Source organism: Mya arenaria, chromosome 8, assembly GCF_026914265.1.
Source record: "Mya arenaria isolate MELC-2E11 chromosome 8, ASM2691426v1".
In the NCBI taxonomy this organism is placed as follows: domain Eukaryota; kingdom Metazoa; phylum Mollusca; class Bivalvia; order Myida; family Myidae; genus Mya; species Mya arenaria.
Genome location: NC_069129.1, coordinates 35,092,008 through 35,117,054, shown reverse-complemented (window position 1 = coordinate 35,117,054; position 25,047 = coordinate 35,092,008). Strand labels below are relative to the sequence as shown.

The 25,047-nt window shown below is 35.7% G+C and overlaps 1 protein-coding gene across 4 annotated transcripts in view; it reads right to left on the bottom strand.

The window, feature by feature from the left end:
* Positions 1-764: 764 nt before the first annotated feature.
* LOC128243054 (ribonuclease Oy-like) overlaps positions 765-25,047 on the bottom strand; it is a 43,245-nt gene continuing 18,962 nt past the window's right edge. For 3 of the 4 annotated variants that reach the window (XM_052960548.1, XM_052960549.1, XM_052960550.1), the window contains exons 6-10: positions 19,285-19,352; positions 16,119-16,232; positions 9,081-9,129; positions 6,332-6,406; positions 765-3,451 (exon numbers count right to left, since the gene is read on the bottom strand). In XM_052960548.1, coding sequence (XP_052816508.1) covers positions 3,206-3,451; positions 6,332-6,406; positions 9,081-9,129; positions 16,119-16,232; positions 19,285-19,352 — 552 coding nt within the window. In that variant the 3' untranslated portion in view covers positions 765-3,205. The remainder of the gene's footprint in view (positions 3,452-6,331; positions 6,407-9,080; positions 9,130-16,118; positions 16,233-19,284; positions 19,353-25,047) is intronic. The other variant, XM_052960551.1, reaches the window with a different exon arrangement.

Genomic DNA, 25,047 nt, shown 5'->3' with positions numbered 1-25,047 from the left:
ATTCATGAATTTTTAAATGATTTGGATGGAAACTTCAAATGTATCCACGTAATTCTGGATCACACCTGGTACATGTGTAGATTAACATGTGTCAGAACATCATATATCCAAAACATATCATGTCATTCAAGACGTTGAGGCCAATTTTGAAATATGTATGTAAAAGAGTTGTTGCGATAAACATAGTTGTAATTTTCATACCAATATTAAGTATGTAAGAGCTCTTTGATTATTTCAATTTCGAATAGCTATTTGTATATGAAGTACATTTGAAGAAAAGTTGAAGTTGCAGCTGATTCACGTATGAAATCCCTATCCTGATCCATTGTGTGATCCAACAAGTGTTACATTAACCTTTGAGGTGAGACAACTTTTAATATACGCAAACATCAACCAATGTTGCTCAACAATTCTGAATTTTGTGAATAAAATTTGATTAATAGAAGCTTAGATGCAGCAGAGACACAAAGTATGACTTTGAAATCCTATCAGGCTTCAATGACCAAGTTTGACCTTGACCATGGATGTTACATGCGACACCTTCCCTTGCTGAAGTTTGATTACAATCTGATCAATAGGGACATATTTATAGCTGAGACAATATAAACTCAGGGCAGACTAACAGGCTGAAACTTTGACAAATATATGCCTCCCTTAACATATGAAAGCTGATCACAACAATTCAAAAGCTGCCTTCAATAGAAATCTGCAAGTGTAGAGAACATTGTTTGTATTTTCAGGCACAACAAAAAGTAAAACCAGACTCTAATATATAAGCTATTTATTGAAAGCAAAGAAACTTACTGTAACTCATTTGAGGTTTAATTAACACAAATTATAATTAGAAGTTCAATTGTATCTACAACTGATGAGCATAGAAATAATTATGCATCTATATTTTTAATATAAGCACTTGAAGTATAATGACATCTTTTATCGAAGTACAGCAATTGGTTCAAGTTTATGATTATGATTATATGATGTTGATACATTTATAGGCAAAACAATTACAGTTACAAAACAATTTTTATAATAAACCAAACAATTTCTCATTTCAAACTATATGGATAAAAAAGAAAAAAACACACACAAATTAATAGTTTCCTGGTAGTTGGCCAGCCCTGTCCAATGACCCAATACATGCAAAGTTCATAATCCAAAACATCTTTGATTTTACTTTTATGATTAAATTTACCATAAAACACTGAGAAACTTTATATTTAATTTTATACATGACCAAGTCTGATGTTATTGGCTGTTGTATTTGTACATCAATGCTACATAGAATAAAAGACAGTGTTACTATCATGAGATAATAAAAATACAGTTGAACCCTGATGGCTCAAACTCCCTAGTGTATTAGAACAGTTACAAGCAGAAATGGGTCCTACAGTGTATTAGAACAGTTACAAGCAGAAATGGGTCCTACAGTGGATTTGAACTGTAACAAGCAGAAATGGGTCCTACAGTGGATTAGAACTGTAACAAGCAGAAATGGGTCCTACAGTGTATTAGAACAGTAACAAGCAGAAATGGGTCCTACAGTGTATTAGAACAGTTACAAGCAGAAATGGGTCCTACAGTGTATTAGAACAGTTACAAGCAGAAATGGGTCCTACAGTGTATTAGAACAGTTACAAGCAGAAATGGGTCCTACAGTGGATTTGAACTGTAACAAGCAGAAATGGGTCCTACAGTGTATTAGAACAGTTACAAGCAGAAATGGGTCCTACAGTGGATTTGAACTGTAACAAGCAGAAATGGGTCCTACAGTGGATTAGAACAGTTACAAGCAGAAATGGGTCCTACAGTGGATAAGAACAGTTACAAGCAGAAATGGGTCCTACAGTGGATTTGAACTGTAACAAGCAAAAATGGGTCCTACAGTGGATTTGAACTGTAACAAGCAGAAATGGGTCCTACAGTGGATTAGAACAGTTACAAGCAGAAACGGGTCCTACAGTGGATTTGAACTGTAACAAGCAGAAATGGGTCCTACAGTGGATTTGAACTGTTACAAGCAGAAATGGGTCCTACAGTGGATTAGAACAGTTACAAGCAGAAATGGGTCCTACAGTGGATTTGAACTGTAACAAGCAGAAATGGGTCCTACAGTGGATTTGAACTGTAACAAGCAGAAATGGGTCCTACAGTGGATTTGAACTGTAACAAGCAGAAATGGGTCCTACAGTGGATTAGAACAGTTACAAGCAGAAATGGGTCCTACAGTGGATTAGAACAGTTACAAGCAGAAATGGGTCCTACAGTGGATTTGAACTGTAACAAGCAGAAATGGGTCCTACAGTGGATTTGAACTGTAACAAGCAGAAATGGGTCCTACAGTGGATTAGAACAGTTACAAGCAGAAATGGGTCCTACAGTGGATTTGAACTGTAACAAGCAGAAATGGGTCCTACAGTGGATTAGAACAGTTACAAGCAGAAATGGGTCCTACAGTGGATTAGAACAGTTACAAGCAGAAATGGGTCCTACAGTGGATTTGAACTGTAACAAGCAGAAATGGGTCCTACAGTGGATTAGAACAGTTACAAGCAGAAATGGGTCCTACAGTGGATTAGAACAGTTACAAGCAGAAATGGGTCCTACAGTGAATTTGAACTGTAACAAGCAGAAATGGGTCCTACAGTGGATTAGAACAGTTACAAGCAGAAATGGGTCCTACAGTGGATTTGAACAGTTACAAGCAGAAATGAGTTAAGTGTATTTGAACTGTAACAAGCAGAAATGGGTCTCATAGTGAATTTGAACTGTAACAAGCAGAAATGGGTCTCATAGTGTATTTGAACTGTAACAAGCAGAAATGGGTCCTAGTGTATTTGAGCTGTAACAAGCAGAAATGGGTCCTATAGGGTAATTGAACGGTAAGATGCAGAAATGGGTTCTGTAGTTTACTTATTGAACCATAACAACCAGAAATGAGTCCTATAGTATATTTTTCAATTATTAGTTTTTGGCATCATATCATAAAATGCTTTTCATAAAAAGAACTGTAAATTACCTTTAAAGTATCCATGATCATTTATACACATCAAGTTGTTGGAAACACAGTTCTATTTTCAGTAACAAGAAACTAAGACATCATATTGGTTGTGCACGTCATATTTACTTTATAACCCATTTCTTCTTGTTACAGTTCAGAACTGTTAAACATTGTGATCCAAACATCATTTCAAAAAATACAATTTTAAACATTCAGGTCTTTTTTCAAGTCTAGAAAATGTTGAATTGGTGGATAATTGAAGCTGTATTTATACGGGCAATTAGACTGCGCTACAGACTCTATTTCCAGAGCTGCATCCCCTGTTTTGGTCCAGTCATTGTCTCCCTTTGTTTTAACTGGACCACTGCTAGGACACTCTATTGGAGAAAAGTCCACCTTGCTCAGACATATCTCAACTTGATCGATCAGATGCATACTGGAGCCATTTTTCTAAAAATAACAAAATATGTGTTCAACGTAAATACAAAAACAATCCTCAGTAAAAATAAATATGATTCTTTCATTTTCTAATAGCCAATAATATTAAATTATGTTTAAGCTGCAAGATCTCACTGTTTCTGTAAGCTAGTATGCTTTCTAGTATTCCTCCTATTCATAAAGTTAAACATTATACAATGCCTCAAAGAGAAACGACAACTTGGCTATTTATACACGTACATCTTTGAAAGGCATAACTAGTAAAACTAGAGCTGTCACAGGAGTGACGAATACCCCCAAATGCCGCCTGGACACAGGAATGGCAAACCATTCCTTTGAAAAGAGGCCATAACTCCAAGGTTACTGCACACTGCATCTTCTTTTAGCATGCATGTATTGTTTTATTTAAATCTGTTGAGTAATTTAGAAGTTACACTGCTGACAAGAAAAACTAGCTGATGCTCTAGCTGATCTCTTCTGGAATAAGACATCTAGAGCATTCACGAGCTTTTCTTCCAACACGATCATCATCAAATTTTACATATTTGGGCTTGAATGCATCCTTATCCACCTGGGAATAAATCCCGGGACTGTTCCTGTAGCCGAATTAACAAGTCCATCTGACAGGTCAATATTTGTAGTAAGCACTACTGTGGCAAATATGCCATACTTAAGTTCTGCTGGTATTCCACTGGCATCTGGTTCAAATGAAGCATGCTGGATTTGTTTTGTTTGTTCATCTTTCCAAGTGTCAATTACTTTTAAGGTAAATATTTGCTCATTTAGTTTTTGAAGGATCTATCGAACTTGACCTGTATCTTCTGATGTTACACCTGTGTACCAAAAAATGTTCAAATCTGTCCAGCCTTTCATGAGTTATCGTCCGGAAACCACTTTTAGCTATACTGGCCATAGGCCAGAAGAGCTTATGCGATGGTAATGTGTACGTAGTATGTGCATCCGTGCGTCCGTGCGTTCGTGCGTCTGTAAACAATTGCTTGTGAACACGATACAGTCTTCATTTTTGATTGTATCTCGATGAAACTTGTACAGTATCTAGATATCCATTAGAGCTCGGTTCCTTTCGAAAACCAGCAAGATCCGCCCATGAACGCCTAGATTATGGGCCATGAAAGTTTTAAAGAAATGCTTTCTATTTTTAGCCAGGTCTGCATGAGCGAATTCTATTTTTAGCCAAGTTTACATGTACATGTAAATTCAAGTCTAGAGTTAAGGGAGACAATTTGCAAGACTAGGATTTTGAGAGACAATTTGCTTTAAATTGCTTCTGCAGTTGATTTTGTGAATTACTCTGCCTTGTTCTTGTTGAAAGCCCAAAGGCCATTTTTTAGCTTTAAGTTCTGTAGTTTGCGCATTCATCTTAACAAAATTGGTTGTGAATGTTTAAGTTATGCACCTGGTGTCATTACTGGCCACACCCAGGGTTCACAGGTTTGGTAAACATAAATCTGGAAAGGTTTGAAAATCTTTTTGTGTGTTCGTGCATCCATCTCAGCACAACTGATTGTGAATGTTTGTTCAAATTGATCAATGTTGTCCTAGGATGCCCTTGACTTTGACCTTTTGACCAACTTTTTTTAACTTTTAAAACTACAGAAATTTTTACTATGAGTACAGTTTTGAAAGCATTTTTTTTTTTGTCGGATGACTTTAACTTTGCACATATTAAAAAAGTTCATGCAACTAATCTGCTTACAATACTTTCTGGGCTCAGATGTTGAACGTGCTACGTTTTCAGGTAACCCAAACACAAAACATAAACTATATGTCGGTTGCCTTTTACCCATACATACATGCTCTGGATTGATATGACCACAAAAGCCATGCCAGTAGAGCATAGGCCCTTTTGGGCCTCTTGTTCTATTTTTAGTAACAGTGACCTTGACCCCACCAGCCCCAATATCGAACTTGATCTGTATCTTCTGATGTTACACCTGTGTACCAAATTTTTTTTAAATCTGTCTAGCCTTTCATGAGTTATCGTCCGGAAACCATGAAAACCGACCAACCAACAGACAGACCGACTGACCGACAAGCTCACTAACTTGATCTGTATCTTCTGATGTTACACCTGTGTACCAAAAATTGTTCAAATCCGTCTAGCCTTTCATGAGTTATCGTCCGGAAACCGTTTTTCTTTTTTTAGTAACAGTGACCTTGACCTTGGCCCCACCAGCCCCAATATCGATCTTGACCTGTATCTTCTGATGTTACACCTGTGTACCAAAAATTGTTCAAATCCATCTAGCCTTTCATGAGTTATCATCCGGAAACCGTTTTTCTTTTTTTAGTAACAGTGACCTTGACCTTGGCCCCACCAGCCCCAATATCGATCTTGACCTGTATCTTCTGATGTTACACCTGTGTACCAAAAATTTTTCAAATCTGTCAAGCCTTTCATGAGTTATCGTCTGGAAACCGTTTTTCTATTTTTAGTAACAGTGATCTTGACCTAGGCCCCACCAGCCCCAATATCTAACTTGACCTGTATCTTCTGATGTTACACCTGTGTACCAAAATTTTTTCAAATCTGTCTAGCTTTTCATGAGTTATCGTCCGGAAACCATGAAAACCGACAGACCGACCGACAGACAGACCGACTGACCGACAAGCTCACTCCTATATACCCCCTCAAACTTCGTTTGTGGGGGTATAATAATTATTTGCAGGATTTGGTTTACAGGGATGTCCTGTATTGTCCGTGGGACTCAAAATAAAGCCAGATCACACTGCCGATTGCAAATGTCTTTACTTGTTAACTCTATTTGCTGACTTCTGCATGAGATATAAACCACATGCATGCAGGGCGGGTGAATAATTATAAATACATTAACTACAAACAGTATGATTTTGTTGCACCCTAATACTAACCCATTTGATGTATGAGCACACTAGGACAGGTGTGAATCCTGTTGATGATTTCACTGCATCTGTGAAGTTCTTGTACTAAAACACAACACACAAAGGTTTTTTAAATGTGTTTGTTGCATGTTTTAAGACATTCATGCACTAAAAAGGTGACAACAATGTGAAAACTATTTTCAGCATCCTCTTGAAAAATATCATAAATCTTTATTTATGTTAAGTGGTGAATCTAGTGCTTCCACAGTATTTGGTATTGTATCCAATGCTTACACTATATTAGGCATTGAATCTAGTAACTTCATTGTTTTTGTTATTAAAGGGACTGTACACCAGATTGGCACCAAAAAGAGTTTTTTTCTGTAACAAATCTCAGGACAATTATCTAATAGAATGTGTTACGCTTTGATATCATAATTGTAACAAAAAGTACCAAAATGTAAAAAAAAAAATGTGTCAGAGACCGGGTTCGAACCTGTGTCGCCAAAATTGCAGTCCAGCGTCATATCCACTGAGTTATGATGGCTTACTCTAATTGGGTAACATAATTAAGCTATAGACCTACCTAGGTAATATCATGTGATAACACCAACTAGCCAATCGCGCATAAGGAATGTATTCTACCTGGTAAACATACCCAGTAATCTTTTTTAATGGAAAAATACGAAATAACTGCTAAACTTAAATAAATTGTAAACCATGTGGTACTTCAGTAAGTAAGTTTCAATGCATTGTACACATCGATGCCAAGTTTATGTCAGTTTTCTACAATTTTCTTTTTTTTTCTCGCTATTTTTCATACAGAGTACAGCCCCTTTAAATCTAATGTTTACACTTTAATTGCCATTGAATCTAGAGCTCACACCATATTAACCATAAGTTCTACTGCTTGCCCTGTAGTTGTCATTGAATCTAGTGTTTATGCTGTATTTGTCTTTGAATCTAGTGTGTACGCTGTATTTGCCATTAAATCTAGTTCTTACACAATAATTGCCAATGAATCTAGTGCTAATGCTATATTTGTCATTGAACCTAGTGCTTACACCATATATGCCATTGAATCTAGTGCTTACATCATATTTGCCATTGAATCCAGTACTTACACCATATATGCCTTTGAATCTAGTGCTTAAAGTATATATGACTTTGAATCTAGTGCTAATACTGTATATGCCTTTGAATCTAGTGCCTACACCATATATGCCTTTGAACCTAGTGCTTACACCATATATGCCTTTGAATCTAGTGCTTACACAGTATATGCCATTCAATCTAGTGCTAACACCATATATGCCTCTGAACCTAGTGCTTACACCATATATGCCTTTGAATCTAGTGCTAAGGCTATATTTGCCATTCAACCTAGTGCTTACACAATATACACCTTTGAATCTAGTGCTTACACCATATTTGCCATTAAATCTAGTGCTTACACCATATGCCTTTGAATCTAGTGCTTATACCATAACTGCCTTTGAATATAGTGCTAAGGCTATATTTGCCATTAAACCTAGTGCCTTAACCATAGATGCCTTTGAATCTAGTGTTTACACCATATATGCCTTTGAATCTAGTGCTAAGGCTATATTTGCCATTGAACCTAATGCTTACACCATATACACCTTTGAATCTAGTGCTTACACCACATTTGCCATTAAATCTAGTGCTTACACCATATGCATTTGAATCTAGTGCTTACACCATAATTGCCTTTGAATCTAGTGCTAAGGCTATATTTGCCATTAAACCTAGTGCTTAAACCATAGATGCCTTTGAATCTAGTGTTTACACCATATATGCCTTTGAACCTAGTGCTTACACCATATATGCCTTTGAATCTAGTGCTTACACCATATTTGCCAATAAATTTGGTGCTTACACCATATATGCCTTTGAACCTAGTGCTGACACTATATATGCATTTGAATCTAGTGCTTACACCATATTTGCATTTGAATCTAGTGCTAAGGCTATATTTGCCATTAACCTAGTCCTTACACCATATTTGCCTTTGAATCTAGTACTAACACTGTATTTGCCCTTGAATCTAGTGTTTACACCATATTTGCTATTAATCTAGTACTTCCACTATATTTTCCATTCAAATCAGTGCTAACACTTTACTGAATATTGTTTATAAGGCTTACACTATATTTGGCAGTGCATCTAGTGCTTACACTAGATTTGCCATTGGTATTAGTGTTTACACTATATTTGTTATGACTCTAGTATTTACACCATATTTGCCGTTTAGTTCTAGGGCTTACACTGTATTTGCCATTGAATCTAGTCTTACACCATATGTGTTATGAATATAGTATTTACATTGTCTTTACCATTAAAATCAGTGCTTACACTGAATTTGGTTTTGTATCTAGCGCTTTATGTTGTATTGGGTATTGAATCTAGTACTACCGCTGTATTTCCAATTGAACTAGTGCTTACACAATATTTTGTGTGAATCTAGTATTAACACCATATTTGCCATTAAATCTAGTTATGAGGCGGACACCAATATCACAAAAATACTCAAGTCAAATCTCAATCTCAACTCTTTTTTACCATAATTGTTATATTATATGTCCATTTGCACCATCAATTGAATGAAATACTAAACAAGTCATAAATAATGGAAGAGGACAGCCCTCCCGGGCCCATCCCATTCAATTTGCAATTTGCTATAGAATCTTGTGCTTCAACTGTAAAAAGCATTGAAACAAGAGCTTACACTGTATTTAGCATTTAATCAAGCACTTACACTGTATTTGATAGTAGAACTCGGAACTATATCACTGCCACTCAGTATCCTGTAAAATAACTTGAAATTTGATAAAACAAAAGGGAAGTTATTAATATAATATAATCATGAATATGCTATTTGATGAGAATGAGCTTAAACTATGAATCTAAATACATGCAATGAAAATAATCTACATGAACATATGAGGGGTGTCCGGGCAGTTCGCGGAAATATACTGTAAAATGCAAATATGATCTTCTATTTCTCTGAAATTGTATGTTTTGTAACTGAGCCATATTTTTATTTGAATTTCAAAAAGAAAATGGATATGATTTAATAACTGTATCCATGGTGACGCACTGACAGTAACCTGGAGCACGTACACATTTCAACACTTCATGTGAAAAACATTACAGTTTTTATCAGTCCATCAATGCCAAATTGCCCGCTTAAAGACGTCACGTTAGGTGCACATCTTGTCGTCAGTTCCTGAAAATGTGAACATTGTAGTCCCTTCCGTTAGGATTTGATTGTGATTTGGCAACATCGTTCATAAAACGACTGTGACAACATGACATTGAATTGCCTAGTGTGGTGAAATTCTATGTTGGACTGAAGAAGACACCGCCTGAAACGATAAAATTTATTAAAGAGTCCTCCACGCTATCATCTTGCAGGAAAACATTTGTTTACAAATGGCTTGAGTGGTTTCTGAATGGAAGACTGTGGATTGAGGATCACAACGGACGAGACGTGGCTCTATTACTACGACCCTGAAACCAAAGAACAGTCCTCCGTTTGGAAATATCCCAGAACACCCTCGCCAAGAAAGCTAGAGTGCAAAAAAGCCTTGGAAAAGAAATGTATATTCTGTATGATTCTGTGACAACGTGTTCCAGGTCGGACCGTAAATGCCAAATATTACTCCAAGGTACTGCGGAGGGATCTCGTGCATTGGATTCATAAGAAACAGCAAAATATGGACCTTTACCACATTATTCTCAACCAGGATAATGCCCCGGCGCATAGAGCAGCATCCACGCAGCTGGAAAATAGTCTTTTGGAGTTCGAGATATTGGAACATCCCCCGTACAGCCCCGATCTGGCCCCAATGGACTTCCATGTCTTTCAGGAGATAAAGCGGCAGTTGCGGGGACAACACTTCGCTACAAGTGTTGACTTTCAACAGACAACACAGAGGATCGCGTCTTCATTTGACAGTGCATGCAGGTAAGCAGACATTTACCGTAAATGGATTGGCATACTTAGGAAATGTGTACTGACGGGCAGATACTATGTTGAGAAAGTCAATAGAGTGCTAGATTTTGACATTTTTGACGTTATGTAATGTCATCTGTGCGCCAGAGTGTACTGGATGGTAGTTTTGTATTTCCATTTATGGATGTATTGTTTAATGTAATCGTTTGATATTGAAACATTTGCATAATGAAATATAAAATATTATTAAGCCCATTTCGTTTTCAGAATACCCCATTTTACAACAATTATATTGCAATTTTGCAAACTTCCCGAACACCCCACGTATATACTATATATATCTTCAAATATACTTTTTTATCATTTTATAAAGTTCCATGGTGATTCAAGTACAGTGTGTAGTACATTATAAGTCCCATTATGGTTTCTTAATGCTCAAAAGATTTAAACATACATGTATTTTTCGAAATTCTAGACCTCAATCAAGGAAACTCTCTTATGAATACAGTACAACCAGCCTTCAAATAATGGTAATGGATTCCGGAATTTCCTGTGTCATAAGTCAGAAATATGTTTTTATTATCAATGGAGAAAATGCTAAACTTTTGATTTAAACGATCACAAAAATATACATAATCACTTTCAAAAACATTTAAATCTTAAAAAAAAAAACTTCTGTGCTATTTTTACCTGGATCATAGTTATGTCCAAAAAGTTAATATAGCGAAATAAAATGTATCTTTTTTTACAAACAATTACTTAAACAAACTACTTGAGGGAGAGATTGGTCTAGTGGTATAGGTGTCTGCCTCCCACCATTGAGGTTTTGGGTTCGATCCCCACCAAGCTATCAGCTTTCGTCACAATGGAACTAAAAGAAATTAATATGAACCAAAACAAACTACAAGAATTCTTGAACAAATCGAAAAAAAGATGCAACATTGAATATAAGCATTGTATGAAATGCAGTACACATCAAAATGTCATTTTGACGATGTCATAAATTCTCAACAACTCTAAGAATTACCAGTATAACAGTTTCAGAACCGAATTTTGCTCCTAAGCAAGAGTGAATTTTATTAATATGAATAATTTTATAAGTTCAATTAAACTCAACTAACACCATTTTCACATTAATGTGACTTTATGTACCTGTTTTTTCAAAAAATCATACAGCACACCTCAGGAGTTGACATATATTATCTCTTAACAGGTTGTACATTATCTAATAAACACAGAAAAGCAAGAACAAATTCGTTATTATGTGTATGTACAAGAGCTGTCGTAAGACAGCGCACTCGACTACGCCGCTTTGACTTAGAAGTGAATACAATAATGATGTATGTGCCTGTCAAAAGCAATAAAAAAATCATGTTAAACTCTTGGGGCCCAAAACACAAATTTCATGAAAGGTCTCTATAAACTCTTTATTCAACCAAGTTTGCTTGCAATATGTCGACCCTTACTTAAAGCTGCACTCTCACAGATTGAAAGTTTATTTTTTGTCTTGGAACGAGCCAATTTTTTGTGAAAATCCATAGAAACCAGTTATATAAGACTGCTGACAAAAAATCAGATCACAGATTTTTAAATTTGAGTACAAAAAATGATGTTTTATGCATTTTTCTTAAACTGTTAGTAAGGGTTTAAGCCATAAAACATTTATTTTCAAATGGAAATATGAAAATCTACGATCTGATTTTTTGTCAGCAATCTTATATCATTGGTTTGCAGATATTTACGCAAAAATTTGCTCTTTCCAAGACAAAAATAAAACAAGTTGTTAAGATGGTCAATCTGTGAAAGTGCAGCTTTAAGTTTAAGCTATTCAATACCAACCATTTTTCTATTAATATTAACTTTGACCTTAACCTTGATCCTAGGGACCTCAAACGCAATCCCATGAAAGGTCTTCATAAACGCTTCCAATATACCAAGTTTGGTCACTATATGTCAAACCTAGCTAAAATTATTCAATACATAAGGTGACTTTGAAGCTGCCCTGCTCCCACCAGCCCGCCCAAACAATGACGCAAGTCATTCTAATAACTTGTTTTCCCTTTGTGAAAACCTGGTTAAGAATATAAATATGTGCCTGTCAAAAGAAAAAAAAAAGAAAAAAAAGGGGGCCATAATTTGAATTTAGGGTTAAAATGTAATCAGACTAGCTAAGAACACTGTTCATTTGTGTTTTAAGGTTAAAATGTAACGATTGTACGCAATAAACCACCTGTTGACACATAATCAGACACACTAAGAACACTGCTAACACTGTGTTTTAAAGTTAAATGCAATGATTGGACGCAATAAATCACCTGCTGACTCATAATCAGACATGCTAAGAACACCGCTAACACTATGTTTTAAGGTTAAATGCAATGATGGGACGCAATAAACCACCTGTTGACACATAATCAGACACACTAAGAACACTGCTAACACTGTGTTTTAAGATTAAATGCAATGATTGGACGCAATAAATCACCTGCTGACTCATAATCAGACATGCTAAGAACACCGCTAACACTATGTTTTAAGGTTAAATGCAATGATTGGACGCAATAAATCACCTGCTGACACATAATCAGACACGCAAAGAACACTGCTTACACTGTGTTATAAGATTAAATGCAATGATTGGACGCAATCAAAAGCCTGCTGACACATAATCAGACAAGCTAAGAACACTGCTTACACTGTGTTATAAGATTAAATGCAATGATTGGACGCAATCAAAAGCCTGCTGACACATAATCAGACACGCTAAGAACACTGCTTACACTGTGTTATAAGATTAAATGCAATGATTGGACGCAATAAACCACCTGCTGACACATAATCAGACACGCTAAGAACACTGCTTACACTGTGTTATAAGATTAAATGCAATGATGGGACGCAGTAAACCACCTGCTGACACATAATCAGACACGCTAACAACACCGCTTACACTATGTTTTAAGGTTAAATGCAATGATGGGACGCAGTAAACCACCTGCTGACACATAATCAGACATGCTTACAACACTGCTTACACTGTGTTTTAAGGTTAAATGCAATGATTGGACGCAATAAAACACCCGTTGACACATAATCAGACAAGTTAAGAGTTACACTGCTAACACTGTGTTTTAAGGTCAAATGCAATGATTCTACGCAGTTAAACGCCTGTTGACTCATAATCAGACACGTGAAGCACTCTGCTTACATTGTGTTTTAAGGTTAAACACAATGACTGGACGCAATAACCCACCTACTTACACGCAAACAGACATGTTAAGAGTTTCACTGCTAACACTGTGTTTCAATACACAATAATTGTAGCAATAAACGCCCTACTGACATGTAATCAGACACATTAAGAACTCGATTCGATTATTGATAGCAAATAGAGTCCGATTTTCAAGCACTAATTTATGTATATAAAACAAATGAGGAGCGTTGTGACTTTGACTGTAAAGCTAGAGCACCGGGTCTGTGGCGACATGATGTCATCTTATGGTGTTCCATTCTGTCAAATTATTTCGAGATCTCACCATTAATGACAAAGAGGATGGGACATGAAAGGGGAACAAATGGATGGGACAGACAGACAGACAGACAGGATGCAAGTGACAACACTGTGGATTCTATATAGCCCCCACTTAACAGTTGTGAGGCTGGGAATAATTAAACTGAGCTCCAGATAATCTTTGAGTTAAAGAGTCTTCATACCTGGGTCAGATATTAAAGACTGATTCACTTTAAAGTAAAAAAAAATCTATTTCTTTTTCTATTTACTTGAAAAGTGAAAATAATAATAGCCTTAAAATATGTAAGAGTGAAATGATATATAATATGGTTTTTGCCGACGCAGTGAAGTGATGCTTTTTCTTTACAACTTGCCAAACTGAATTTCCTTAATGATGGACCATGCGATCAATAAACTACACGATTTAGTACACATTTCCTTGATCTTTGTAGACTGAAACATCATACCAGACTGCAAAGCTGCTGCAGTCACCAACATTCAATTTAACCTACGCACTGGTACAGTGTAAAAGCCTGAATCGTTACCAGAAAATGGGACACGCAATAGTTTGTCGCAAATAGTTTTAATTTTTAATTGTTAACAGTATTTCTAATGCGTAATTACGTATTCACACGCCTTATCTAGAGAACTGATTATATAAGGAACAAGAGCTGTCACAGAGACAGCACGCTGGACTATTCAACCGCTTTTAACTGTAAGGTTTAAAATGCATGGATCTGCAAAATTAGATAACATGCAGAACCTTTACTAGAAATTTTAAGTCAAATGTAAAGCCATTAAAGGGGCAAAAATGTATTATATACAAGATAAGAGTTATCATACTTGATTGTATACATGAAGTCATTGCTGAGTTATTGACTTATATGTGCTTACATGCAAAACCTAAACCAGAATTTCTAAGTTGAATAATAAAGGGACAAGATTTATATTATATGCAATATATGCAAGTTATCAAACCTAGTTGATTAAAAAAGTTAAAAGGTTGGGAGCCCTTTATAAAGTTTAAATGCAATACATGATGTATTTGGTGTTATATTGACTGAAATGAGGTAACATGCAAAACCTGAACCATAAAGAGCCATAGTTAGCATTATATACAAAAAAAGTTATCTAACTTGGTTACCGTAAATGACTGGGTATTAGACACAGTTTTCCCATCAGAATTTGATGTAAAAAAAAATGCCTGCATATAATACCCAATAACAATTTTTTGAACTTTTTTTCTGAGGTCGATTTCAAGCCGAGAGTTTGTTTAGATTTATGTAGAATGGGATGTTACTCGCGTCATATTGATGGAGTATATACGGGTTAAAACGGCAGTTGAAGATCGGGATACGGTATATCATAAGACGTTAATAATTTAAACAAAAATAATTTTCGATTAAAGTTATTCAATATTATTTTGAATAATAAATTGAATTGAACAATAATTAAACATGCATATAAAAAGCAAAGTTTCGCACTGTTTTAAAGATAACCATCACCATTGTCACGAAAAAAGTATTTTTCGTCACTGTCAACAAACATGGTGGCCGAAATTGACAGACGTTTTTGACATATTTTCTATGTGTCCTTTAACCCAAAACATAGATTAAATGTTTTTTTCACGGATTTTTTTGTCTGCGTCTAATACCCCCTATTGTCTTATACCCAGTCATTTACGGTATTCAAGTACCCTTGAATAAAGTCTCAATGCAATATTTCAAGTAGTTACTGTCAGAGATATTAACCTATATGTCTGCTTACATGCAAAAACCTAAACCAGAATTTTTAGGTTGAATAGTAAAGGGCAATAGTTTGCATTATATGCAGGATAGAGTTATCACTTAATTAATCAAGTAGGTTGGATAGTTCGGAACACATGACTTAAGTTTCAATGCAATACATGATGTTTTTGCTGAGATATTGACTTAAATGTGGTAATATGCAAAACCTTAACCAGAATTTCCAAGTCGAATAATAAAGGGCCATTATATGCGAAAAATGAGTAATAATTAACTTGTTAATTGAAGTAGGTTGGATGGCTTGCCTGGTAAGAAAATGCAAAACGTATGAACAGCAGCAATCACAAATAGGTCTTATATTATAGATGACATAAGCAACAAATACCATAGCATGGTCTCTGGTGATTAAAAATAGAATGATGACACCCATGACATGACATGTTTTGAAGGTCATGGGTACTTTCAAAATATACTAAGTTTCTTTTTTCCCTAAAATATATTTCACGGGATGCCCAGAACTGCCTGTTTAGAAATTTAACGATAAGACCCATTTCCGTTTGTTGCAGTTTATAACACACTCACTCATAAATGTTGTACTTCTGGTTGAGCTCGAGCGCCTTCTGAAAGTAGTTGTGCTCCCCCTTAAGAGCGGGCAGGTCCTGTGCGCATGTGCCATGTTTGTCCCACTCATGCTCCCTGTAAAATACAGGGCTACGTACTCTACACGATGGATGTTGTCTTTTTTGTTCTAGTGCTAGTAAGGAGTGCAAATAATTTAATTCTCCCCTAGTTGTGGCTTCATTTTGTGTACAAGTGCTGTGTTTTTCCATTCCCTTTTCCTGAAAACCTTGTGCCATTTTTGGTTATTCAAGTTTTTCCATTCCCTTTTCCTGAAACCTTGTCACATTATTGGCTATGTAACTGATATAATAACCAGTTCATACCATAGTAGTATATATTCATTGTTAATAAATGAAATATGTTTAATGCAAGAAATTAATGATACAGTCAAACAGAGTAATTATTAAATTGAATGAAGAATGAGGCCCTTCCTCTAGACAAAGTACAACCAGGCTTTCAACCAAGTCAGAAACCCAAGCGTCAACTAGATGATTGTTTTTTTAATAAACAAGAGGGCCATTATGGCACTAAATCGCTCACCTGAGTAAAAGTGTTTGACCTTTGTTTTTATAACAGCTTGATATTTGTTCTCAAACCTGTACACATGGTCCAAATTTCAATATTAGTGGGTCAAAAGGTCACCAGACAACATCAATATTAATATTTGTTTTCAAAACCGTACATATGGTCGAAGTTTCATTACAGTAGCTTCAAAAAAAAGCTTCAAAAAAAAGAAAGTAGATAAAAAATATACAATCAAGGTCATCCAAGCACAGCATTGATATTTGTTTTCAAAACTGTACACATGGTCAAAACTTCATTGCTGCAGCTTTAAAATAAGAAAGTAGGTCATTAGGTAACATTCAAGTTCATCCAAGGACAACATTGATATCTGTTTACAAAACTGTACACATGGTCCAAATTTTATTGCTGTAGCTTCAAAAGTAAGAAAGTAGGTCAAAAGGTCACAAACAAGGTCATCAAAGTTCAACATAAATATTTGTTTTCAAAACTATACACATGGTCCAAATTTCATTGCTGTAGTGTCAACATTAAGAAAGTAGGTCATGGTCATCCGAGAACAACTTAAATATTTGTTTTCAAAACTGTACACATGGTCCAAATTTCATTGCTGTAGTTTATAAAATAAGAAAGAAGGGTAGAGAACCATCATATGATGCTTCACAATAAATATCAAAGGTATGAGCTTTATGGTTGGAAAAGAGAAGAATTTGTGTTTCTTATATAAGTCTCTAGGAAACTTGTGACCCCTGTGGCTGGGCCAGTTTTGACCCCAGGGGCATAATTTAAATAATCTTGGTAGAGGACCACTAAATGATGTCTTATTCAAAATATCAAGAGTCTGGGCCTCTCGGTTTCAGACAAAAAGATTTTCAAACATTTCCCTATATAAGTATACCAAACCTGTAAACCTTGGGGCATGGCCAGTTATGACCCCAGGGGCATAATTTAAACAAACATTCACAAGCAATTGTGTTTAGATGGAATTCCTGATGCACGATTTGGCCAATAGAGCTAAAAATGGCCTTTGGCGAATAGAGCTAAATAGCAACCAACTCCTTTAAACTGTAAATTTGATCTCTTTTTAACAAGGGCAAGATAGAGAATAACATAAAACCAACTGCACAACCAAAAAACAAGTTCTCTCTTTAATCCTTGACTTGGCTAAAAATTGGATTTTTTTTACTATCAAGGGCCATAATTTAGTCCTGCATGGGCGGATCTGGCTGGTTTTCGAAAGGAACCAAGTTCTGATGGATATCTAAACTACTGTACAAGTTCCATCGAGATACAATAAAAACTGAAGACTGTATAGTGTTCCCAAGCAATTGTTTACAGAAGCACGGACGCACTGACACACATATAGCCTTTGGCCAGAAGAGCTAACAATCATCTGTATTAGACTGCCAGGACTTGCAAGAGCTGATCAGACAAGAATATTATTTTCCCTCCAACATACACACAGTAGTTTTCAGAACAATTGTTTAGTTCAATGGAAAAGTCTGATTATTAAATTCGTTATTGTGAAAAAAAAATATTCTGAAAAATAAAGAAATATGATAATCCCTTTAACCTATAAACAAACAAAAAGAACAATAATAACCTTACAAGTGACTATTTTGAAGAATATATAAAATATAAAATATATATTCCCTTGTTTCTAAAAATAGACAATAATTCAAAAAGTAAGTTCCCACAACAAGGGTGACAATATAGCAAGATTTGCTGGCCTTGCTTCGAAAGTTAACTTTACATTACTATCAGATTTTAACAAAATCTGTTTATAGGAAACTTGTAACCCCCGGGTTGGGGCCAGTTTTGACAATCGCGCCATGATTTGAACAAAAAATATCAAGAGTCTACACCTAACGGTTTCAGACAAGAAGATTCCTGGGGCGAGGCCAGTTTTGACCCCAGGGGCATAATTTGAACAAACTTGGTAGACAACCACTAGACAATGTTACACACCAAATATCAAAGCTCTATGCCTCATGGTTTTTGTCAAGAGGAGTTTTGTAGTTTTTCCTTTCCTTGCCATGGCAACCAGAGTTCTGTGTGTAATTTTATTTCTTTAAACAATTTTGAAAGAGCACCACCCAATGAACATCCCTATAAAGTTTTATCAAAATTGTCCAAGCAGTTTAGGAGAAGATGATGTTTATAAGCAATTGTTGACGCCGGACGACAGACACCAGACGCTGATCCATCACAATAGCTCACCTTGAGCACTTTGTGTCAACATAGTTTTAAAGGGCAGAAGCTATAACAAACAAAAAGGAACATTTCCAAATATGGTAACCCTTACATGAGTTGGTGGAGCTTAAAATCATTGAAACTCTTAATGATTATGCATAGTTCTTGAATTCAGGTCGAGGAGCCAATTAATTTACAGAAAATGTAGGTTGTATTCTAACAACAGTAATGAAGACATTATGAGCCACATGCCGTGGTTATGTATCTTATTGACAAAATTGGACTTTTTGGCATATAATGAAAGGCAAATATTTCCCAATACCATTGGATATGTAAGATATACAGTGACGCTTGACATGTCAACAAACCAAATTTCCCTGAACGTGGCTCATGTGTAAGATATTGTACTTACCAGAAACTTTCTAGCTTAGTGTCGTTGTAGAGGTTTGGCCAATACTGCATCAACTGCTCCTTAATACTCTACAAGACATTTAGAAAAATACAACATCTAATCTTTATCATTAAACTTCAAGATGTTTCTGCTAGGTTATAAAGGTCTGATTTTTCAGCTTTTTTAGCCACGTCTTTGCATTACCAATACCTGCCTTGGCCTCAATCCTAACAGGCATAAAATAATCTAAGAAAATCAGGCCACAGCCTACTGCCACAAACGTGTGTTTGTGTTTGCATTTGGAAGAGGGTTGTGTACCTATGTTAATATCAGTCTTTAAAAGTTAATTGAGTGTTTAAGTTATGGTCAATATCGACCAATATCAATTTTGTTCAAAAGGAATAGACTTTAATTTTGGCCTGCCTGTAAAACATTTACCTTCTGAAAAGGGCCTTATTTGCATAAAATGTAATCAAGAGTTATTTATCATAATTTTTTCTGATACTTAAATGAGCATTGATATTTGTTTTACCAAATCACATGACTGGTTTTTAATATTAAGACATATGCAATCAAAACTTTAGCAAGCTTGCAACATCTGTTCCAAGGTATTTACTGTAATAATTCAAACTTCCATATTCTTCTAAAGACCACAGCAATGAACGGCTTTTGAAAGTGCTTCTGGTCAATATTGAGTAAGTTTACCAATAGAAAGAGAGTTGGAAAGGTTGAGCCTCCCTTTCAGAAAGTCTACATTGTTTTTATGTTTACTTTAAATAGATGCAGATTATCTATGTAACAACCTGAATCAAAATAGCTTTATTCACTTGATGATGAAAGATGAAAAAGGACACCAACATATTTTTACAGTAGCTTCAGATGGCTAAATAAACAATAGCTGTCCAAAGCTCATAATACAGTCTAAAGGCTGTTACTTACCAGTGAAATTGGTTTCGAGAAATAACAAATATTTCTGTTCAACTAAATAACAGTAGCAAATGAAGCTTATGTGTTACTGCTATAAGGGTCCTTTACTAGGGTGTGCTACTTAGTTCATTGACAAGATATAAAAGACAAGATAGTGCCTACACGTTGTCATTTTTTACTTTTCAATTGCCGGTACATTTTTGCACTGAAACTTCAATCAACCTTCCCCTTTCTTTCACTTGAATGTGTGTGCCTTTTTCTTCCAGAAAAGTTCTACTTATATTTCAGGATATCCCCCACCCCCCAACAATATTTTTTTTTTCACTCATAAAGAGAAAAGTAAACCAACAAAAGTTCACAAAAGTTTACACATTATTTTTAAAACAAGAGCTGTCACAGTTTGTGACCAATGCCCCCAAAAGTGACATTGACCTATGAACAAGGTCAGTACATGAAAAGTTGATCTTGCCTTTACATGTCAAATACATATGGCAAGTTATTTTAAACTGCCTCTGAATATAAAAAATACCACCCATACTTGACAACCTACACTCTTATGACCTTATATTCAGCACTCCATTGTGAATAAACACTAAGTGTATCTTTCACCTTAGAGGTAGGGACATAAGTCTTCAACGCGACACATCGTCTTGGTATGTCGAACACATGTGGCAAGTGATTTTAAAATCTGTCCATACAAGAGAAAGTTACAGCCCAGACACGACAAACTATACTCTATGTCCTTATATGCAGCACTCCATTGTGAATAAATACCTAAGTGTGACCTTGACCTTAGATGTAAGGACAATGTCTTGCACGCGACACATCGTCTTGGTATGTTGAACACATGTGGCAAGTTATTTTAAAATATGTCCATACAAGAGAAAGTTACAGCCCGGACACAACAACCTACACTCTATGTCCTTATATGCAGCATTCCATTGTGAATAAACACCTAAGTGTGTCCTTGACCTGAAATGTAGGGACACTGGTCTTGCACGCGACACGTCGTCTTGGTATGTTGAACACATGTGGCAAGTTATTTTAAAATCTGTCCATACAAGAAAAAGTTACAGCCCGGACACGACAACATATACTCTATGTCCTTATATGCAGCATTCCATTGTGAATAAACACAAAGTGTGACCTTGACCTTAGAGGTAGGAGCACGGGTCTTGCACGCAACACGTCGTCTTTGTATGTAGAATACATGTGTCAAATTAATTTAAAATCTGTCCATACAAAAGAAAGATACAGCCCGAACACGATTTATTGAGCCAGACGCACGGACTGAAGGACGGTGCGATTTTAATATGTCCACCTTCGGGGGCTTAAAATTGGAGTTGAACAATATGTGGGACCTGTGACACTAAGCCTCAGCATGGTGAACCTCAATGGCAAGTTTATGGAAAATACCATAATGCATAATACAGCCCAGACAAGGTTCTGTTCAGGCCTGTCCTATCAACAGTTTTCATTTTCACATTTAACCTCTAATCGTCACCTAGACCTTTGGGATACAGACTTGGACTTGTATGTGACACACCACTTTGTCATAAACTTGTAATGTTTGCTTCAGATGGTGCCTGGACAAGGTTCAATCCTATCAACAGTACTCTTTTCAACTTTTGACGTCAAAGTGTGACCTTGACCTTTTAGGTACGGACCTGAGTGCGCGACACATCACCTCATCTGTGTCAAGATACAGCCTGTACATTGTTCAGCCTGGACGGACACACTTAAGCACGCACTTACACAAAACCTGTGACAAGCCGCACCATTATGGTGAACCTTAATGGCAAGTTTTTTCGAAATTCTGTAAAGATACAGCTCAGACAAGGTTCAGTCAAGACTAATCCTGTCAACAGTACTCATTTTGACATTTAACCTCTAAGTGTCCAGCTTTTAGGTACAGACCAGGGTCTGGTGCATGACATACCGCCTTATCATGGTGAACCTTCATGGCAAGTTTTGTGTACATCCTATAATGCATTAACAAAGATACAGCCTGGACAATGTTCAGTCCAGTCCAGTCCTATCAACAGTACTCATTTTGACATTTAACCTCTAAGTATGACCTTGACCTTTAAGGTACAGAGCTTGTTCTTGTGTGTGACACGCTGCCTAATCATGGTGAATCTTCATGATATTTTTTTTGAAAATTCTTATGCATAGTCAAGATACAGTCCAGACAAGGTTTAGTCTGGATGGATGTCAGCACTGATGCACTGCATGCACATACACAGGTGTACAAGTGTACTGGTCAGACGTAAAATTTAGTGGTCTAAATAAAGTGAAAATTATAATTACCTTATTATATTATGCATAGGACACACTTTTTTACCCCAGATTATCATCTAAAAAAATACCTGCGTCCTTTCTATGCCATTAGGATTTTATCCGTTTTTCACAAGTCCATTTCAGGCAGAAAATGTCAGACCGGAGACGAACGCAGTAATGGTAAGTACCGATACTCAGTGTCCACCGAAGAGAACAACTGACGTAGGTAAAATCACGCAAGTTAACACACAGAGAAATATATTGAATGTTTACTTTAAAATGATTTATTAAGAAATAAATCGAAAGAAACATGAGTGTTTACTTTTTTACAAAAGGGACGCTACTCACAAAAACTCGATGTGAGTCAGCGCTTTTACTGGATTGAGTTATAATGGCAACGAAAAATCGGGATATGAGTTAAATATCGATTAAACGTTGTTCACGATTTTAACGTTTCGATATTTTAAAAAACATTATGTATGTAACTGTTTTAAAATAATAATAATAATAAAGGAGTGTGCCTACCGCAAAGTAGCATTAATGTCACTATCAAATTTTTTCATATGTGCGAGGGTGTGAAAAACACTCGCTGTCTGTCATTAGAAAAACATCAATAGAATGAACTATTGCGATGGTAATACCGTATGGTCGTTTGTTCGCACTTTACCACTTGTTTTAATACATATCTGAGGGTGTTGACATTTTGAGAACATTCACGCAAATTATAAGACTTATATCATTGTTCTTTACGATACACCGTCAGAAGAGAAGACAACTAAGGCGATTTGAAGAAAAGCGTCATCAATAAACAACGAAGTACATATCAGTTTGCTATAAAATTTAATATCGCATGGTTTGTTATGACCTTTGCCATTTTCATGATCCCCAAAAATAAATCGTCAAAACAAATATGGCGGATACTGGACTTACAGAAATACGCTTAATTACCGATATACGACGGTAATTATACACAAGACAGTTATCGAAATATGCCTTATATACAACTTTTTTTTATTGTTTTACCTTTATATATGTTATAAATACCTTACCAACCTAAATTTTTCAGCTATGATTTTGACGTTTTTCCGCTGCGTCATATCTTATTATATTAAGGGTTTTACCCGTTTTTTCACCATTTTTTTGCCTGTGTCCTATCTATGCTAGCATCCTATACATAGTTTAATACGGGACTTAAAAAAGAGTTGAACAGGGTCAATAGAAATGAGATAAGGCATGGGTCAGGCACAACTACCCACAAAAAATATGTAAGGCACTAATACCTATCATGGTGGTATTGTCTATCAAATATTAGAGTGATAATTTGCTACACTAACTACAATATAGCCAAAAGTATAATTTTTTTATTCATTATGTGCAGCTGTAAAACAAAATGGCCATGGGTCCAAAAATATGTAGCAGGCACTAAGTTTGATCCATCATGGTTGTATCGTGAAGTCTTACCTCTTTAATTTAACTCCAATATTGCCAAGTGTAAAAAATATCATATAAAGGGCATAAATGACAAAATGTCATATTGGAAATGTATAAATATATATCAGGCACTACTACGGTACTACCTATCATGGTATCAGAGTGATGCCCCTAAAACTGTGGGAGAAGTTGGCTTAACAAATCATTTTCAAGAGACCAATCGACTGACCAACTAAGACCATATGGTGACTCAAATATATCCCCCTACAAACTATATTTCCAGGAGTAATACAAGAGGCGGCAGCAAGCAGATGCAAGTGTTCTCAGCCAATCAAAACACATATTATTTTTAGATTTGTTAGGAAAATAACCCACATTTTTTAACTTGCGAATTTTCATAAGTAGTTGTTAGAAATTGGGAAGAAGTTACAGCTAAAGGAATAAAGGTAGAGGATAAGGTGAACAATTTCTAAAAAAAAATGCTATTTATAAGCTGCATGTGAGAAAAGTATGTAACCCTTTTAATCTTTGGCAATAATGAACCAAATTTGATTTGTTTTTTCAACAAGCATGCAAAAAACATAAGAATAACCAAGAGGGCCCTAAAGGCCCTGTATCGCTCACCTGATCCAATTCAAGTGTGAAATAAGTGTTTTCAGGGCGAGGGCAATTGTGACAGGGGGAGGGAATAAGTGTTTTTCAGGGCGATGGAAAGTGCAATGAGAGGGGACTTAATTAAAACAAATTTAGGACTAGTTTTCAATGCTACATGTTTAATATTACAGTTTTAGAGAATTAGAAATGTCAGTCTGGTGGTCTGCTACCTTAGAAAGGATGCGTACTTGTCTTTGTTTGAACATTTTTATTTTCTGTTCTTGTTATGGTTGGAGTATAAACATGAAAATTGTTTCATTTAATTCAGAATGTATTTTAGCAGTGAGTGTGATTAAAACACTTGTTCTATATGAAAATGCAGGAAACATTGAACATTTATTATACATACTTTTGACTAAATCATGGAAGGACTTTTTTTATTAAATTACAGAGTATGTTTTAAATAAATCTGCATAGTGTTAATATATACGTGTACATCTTCATTTCAGCTACTTTAGATCATAGAAGTAAAAGTAAGATGTGGAACCCAAA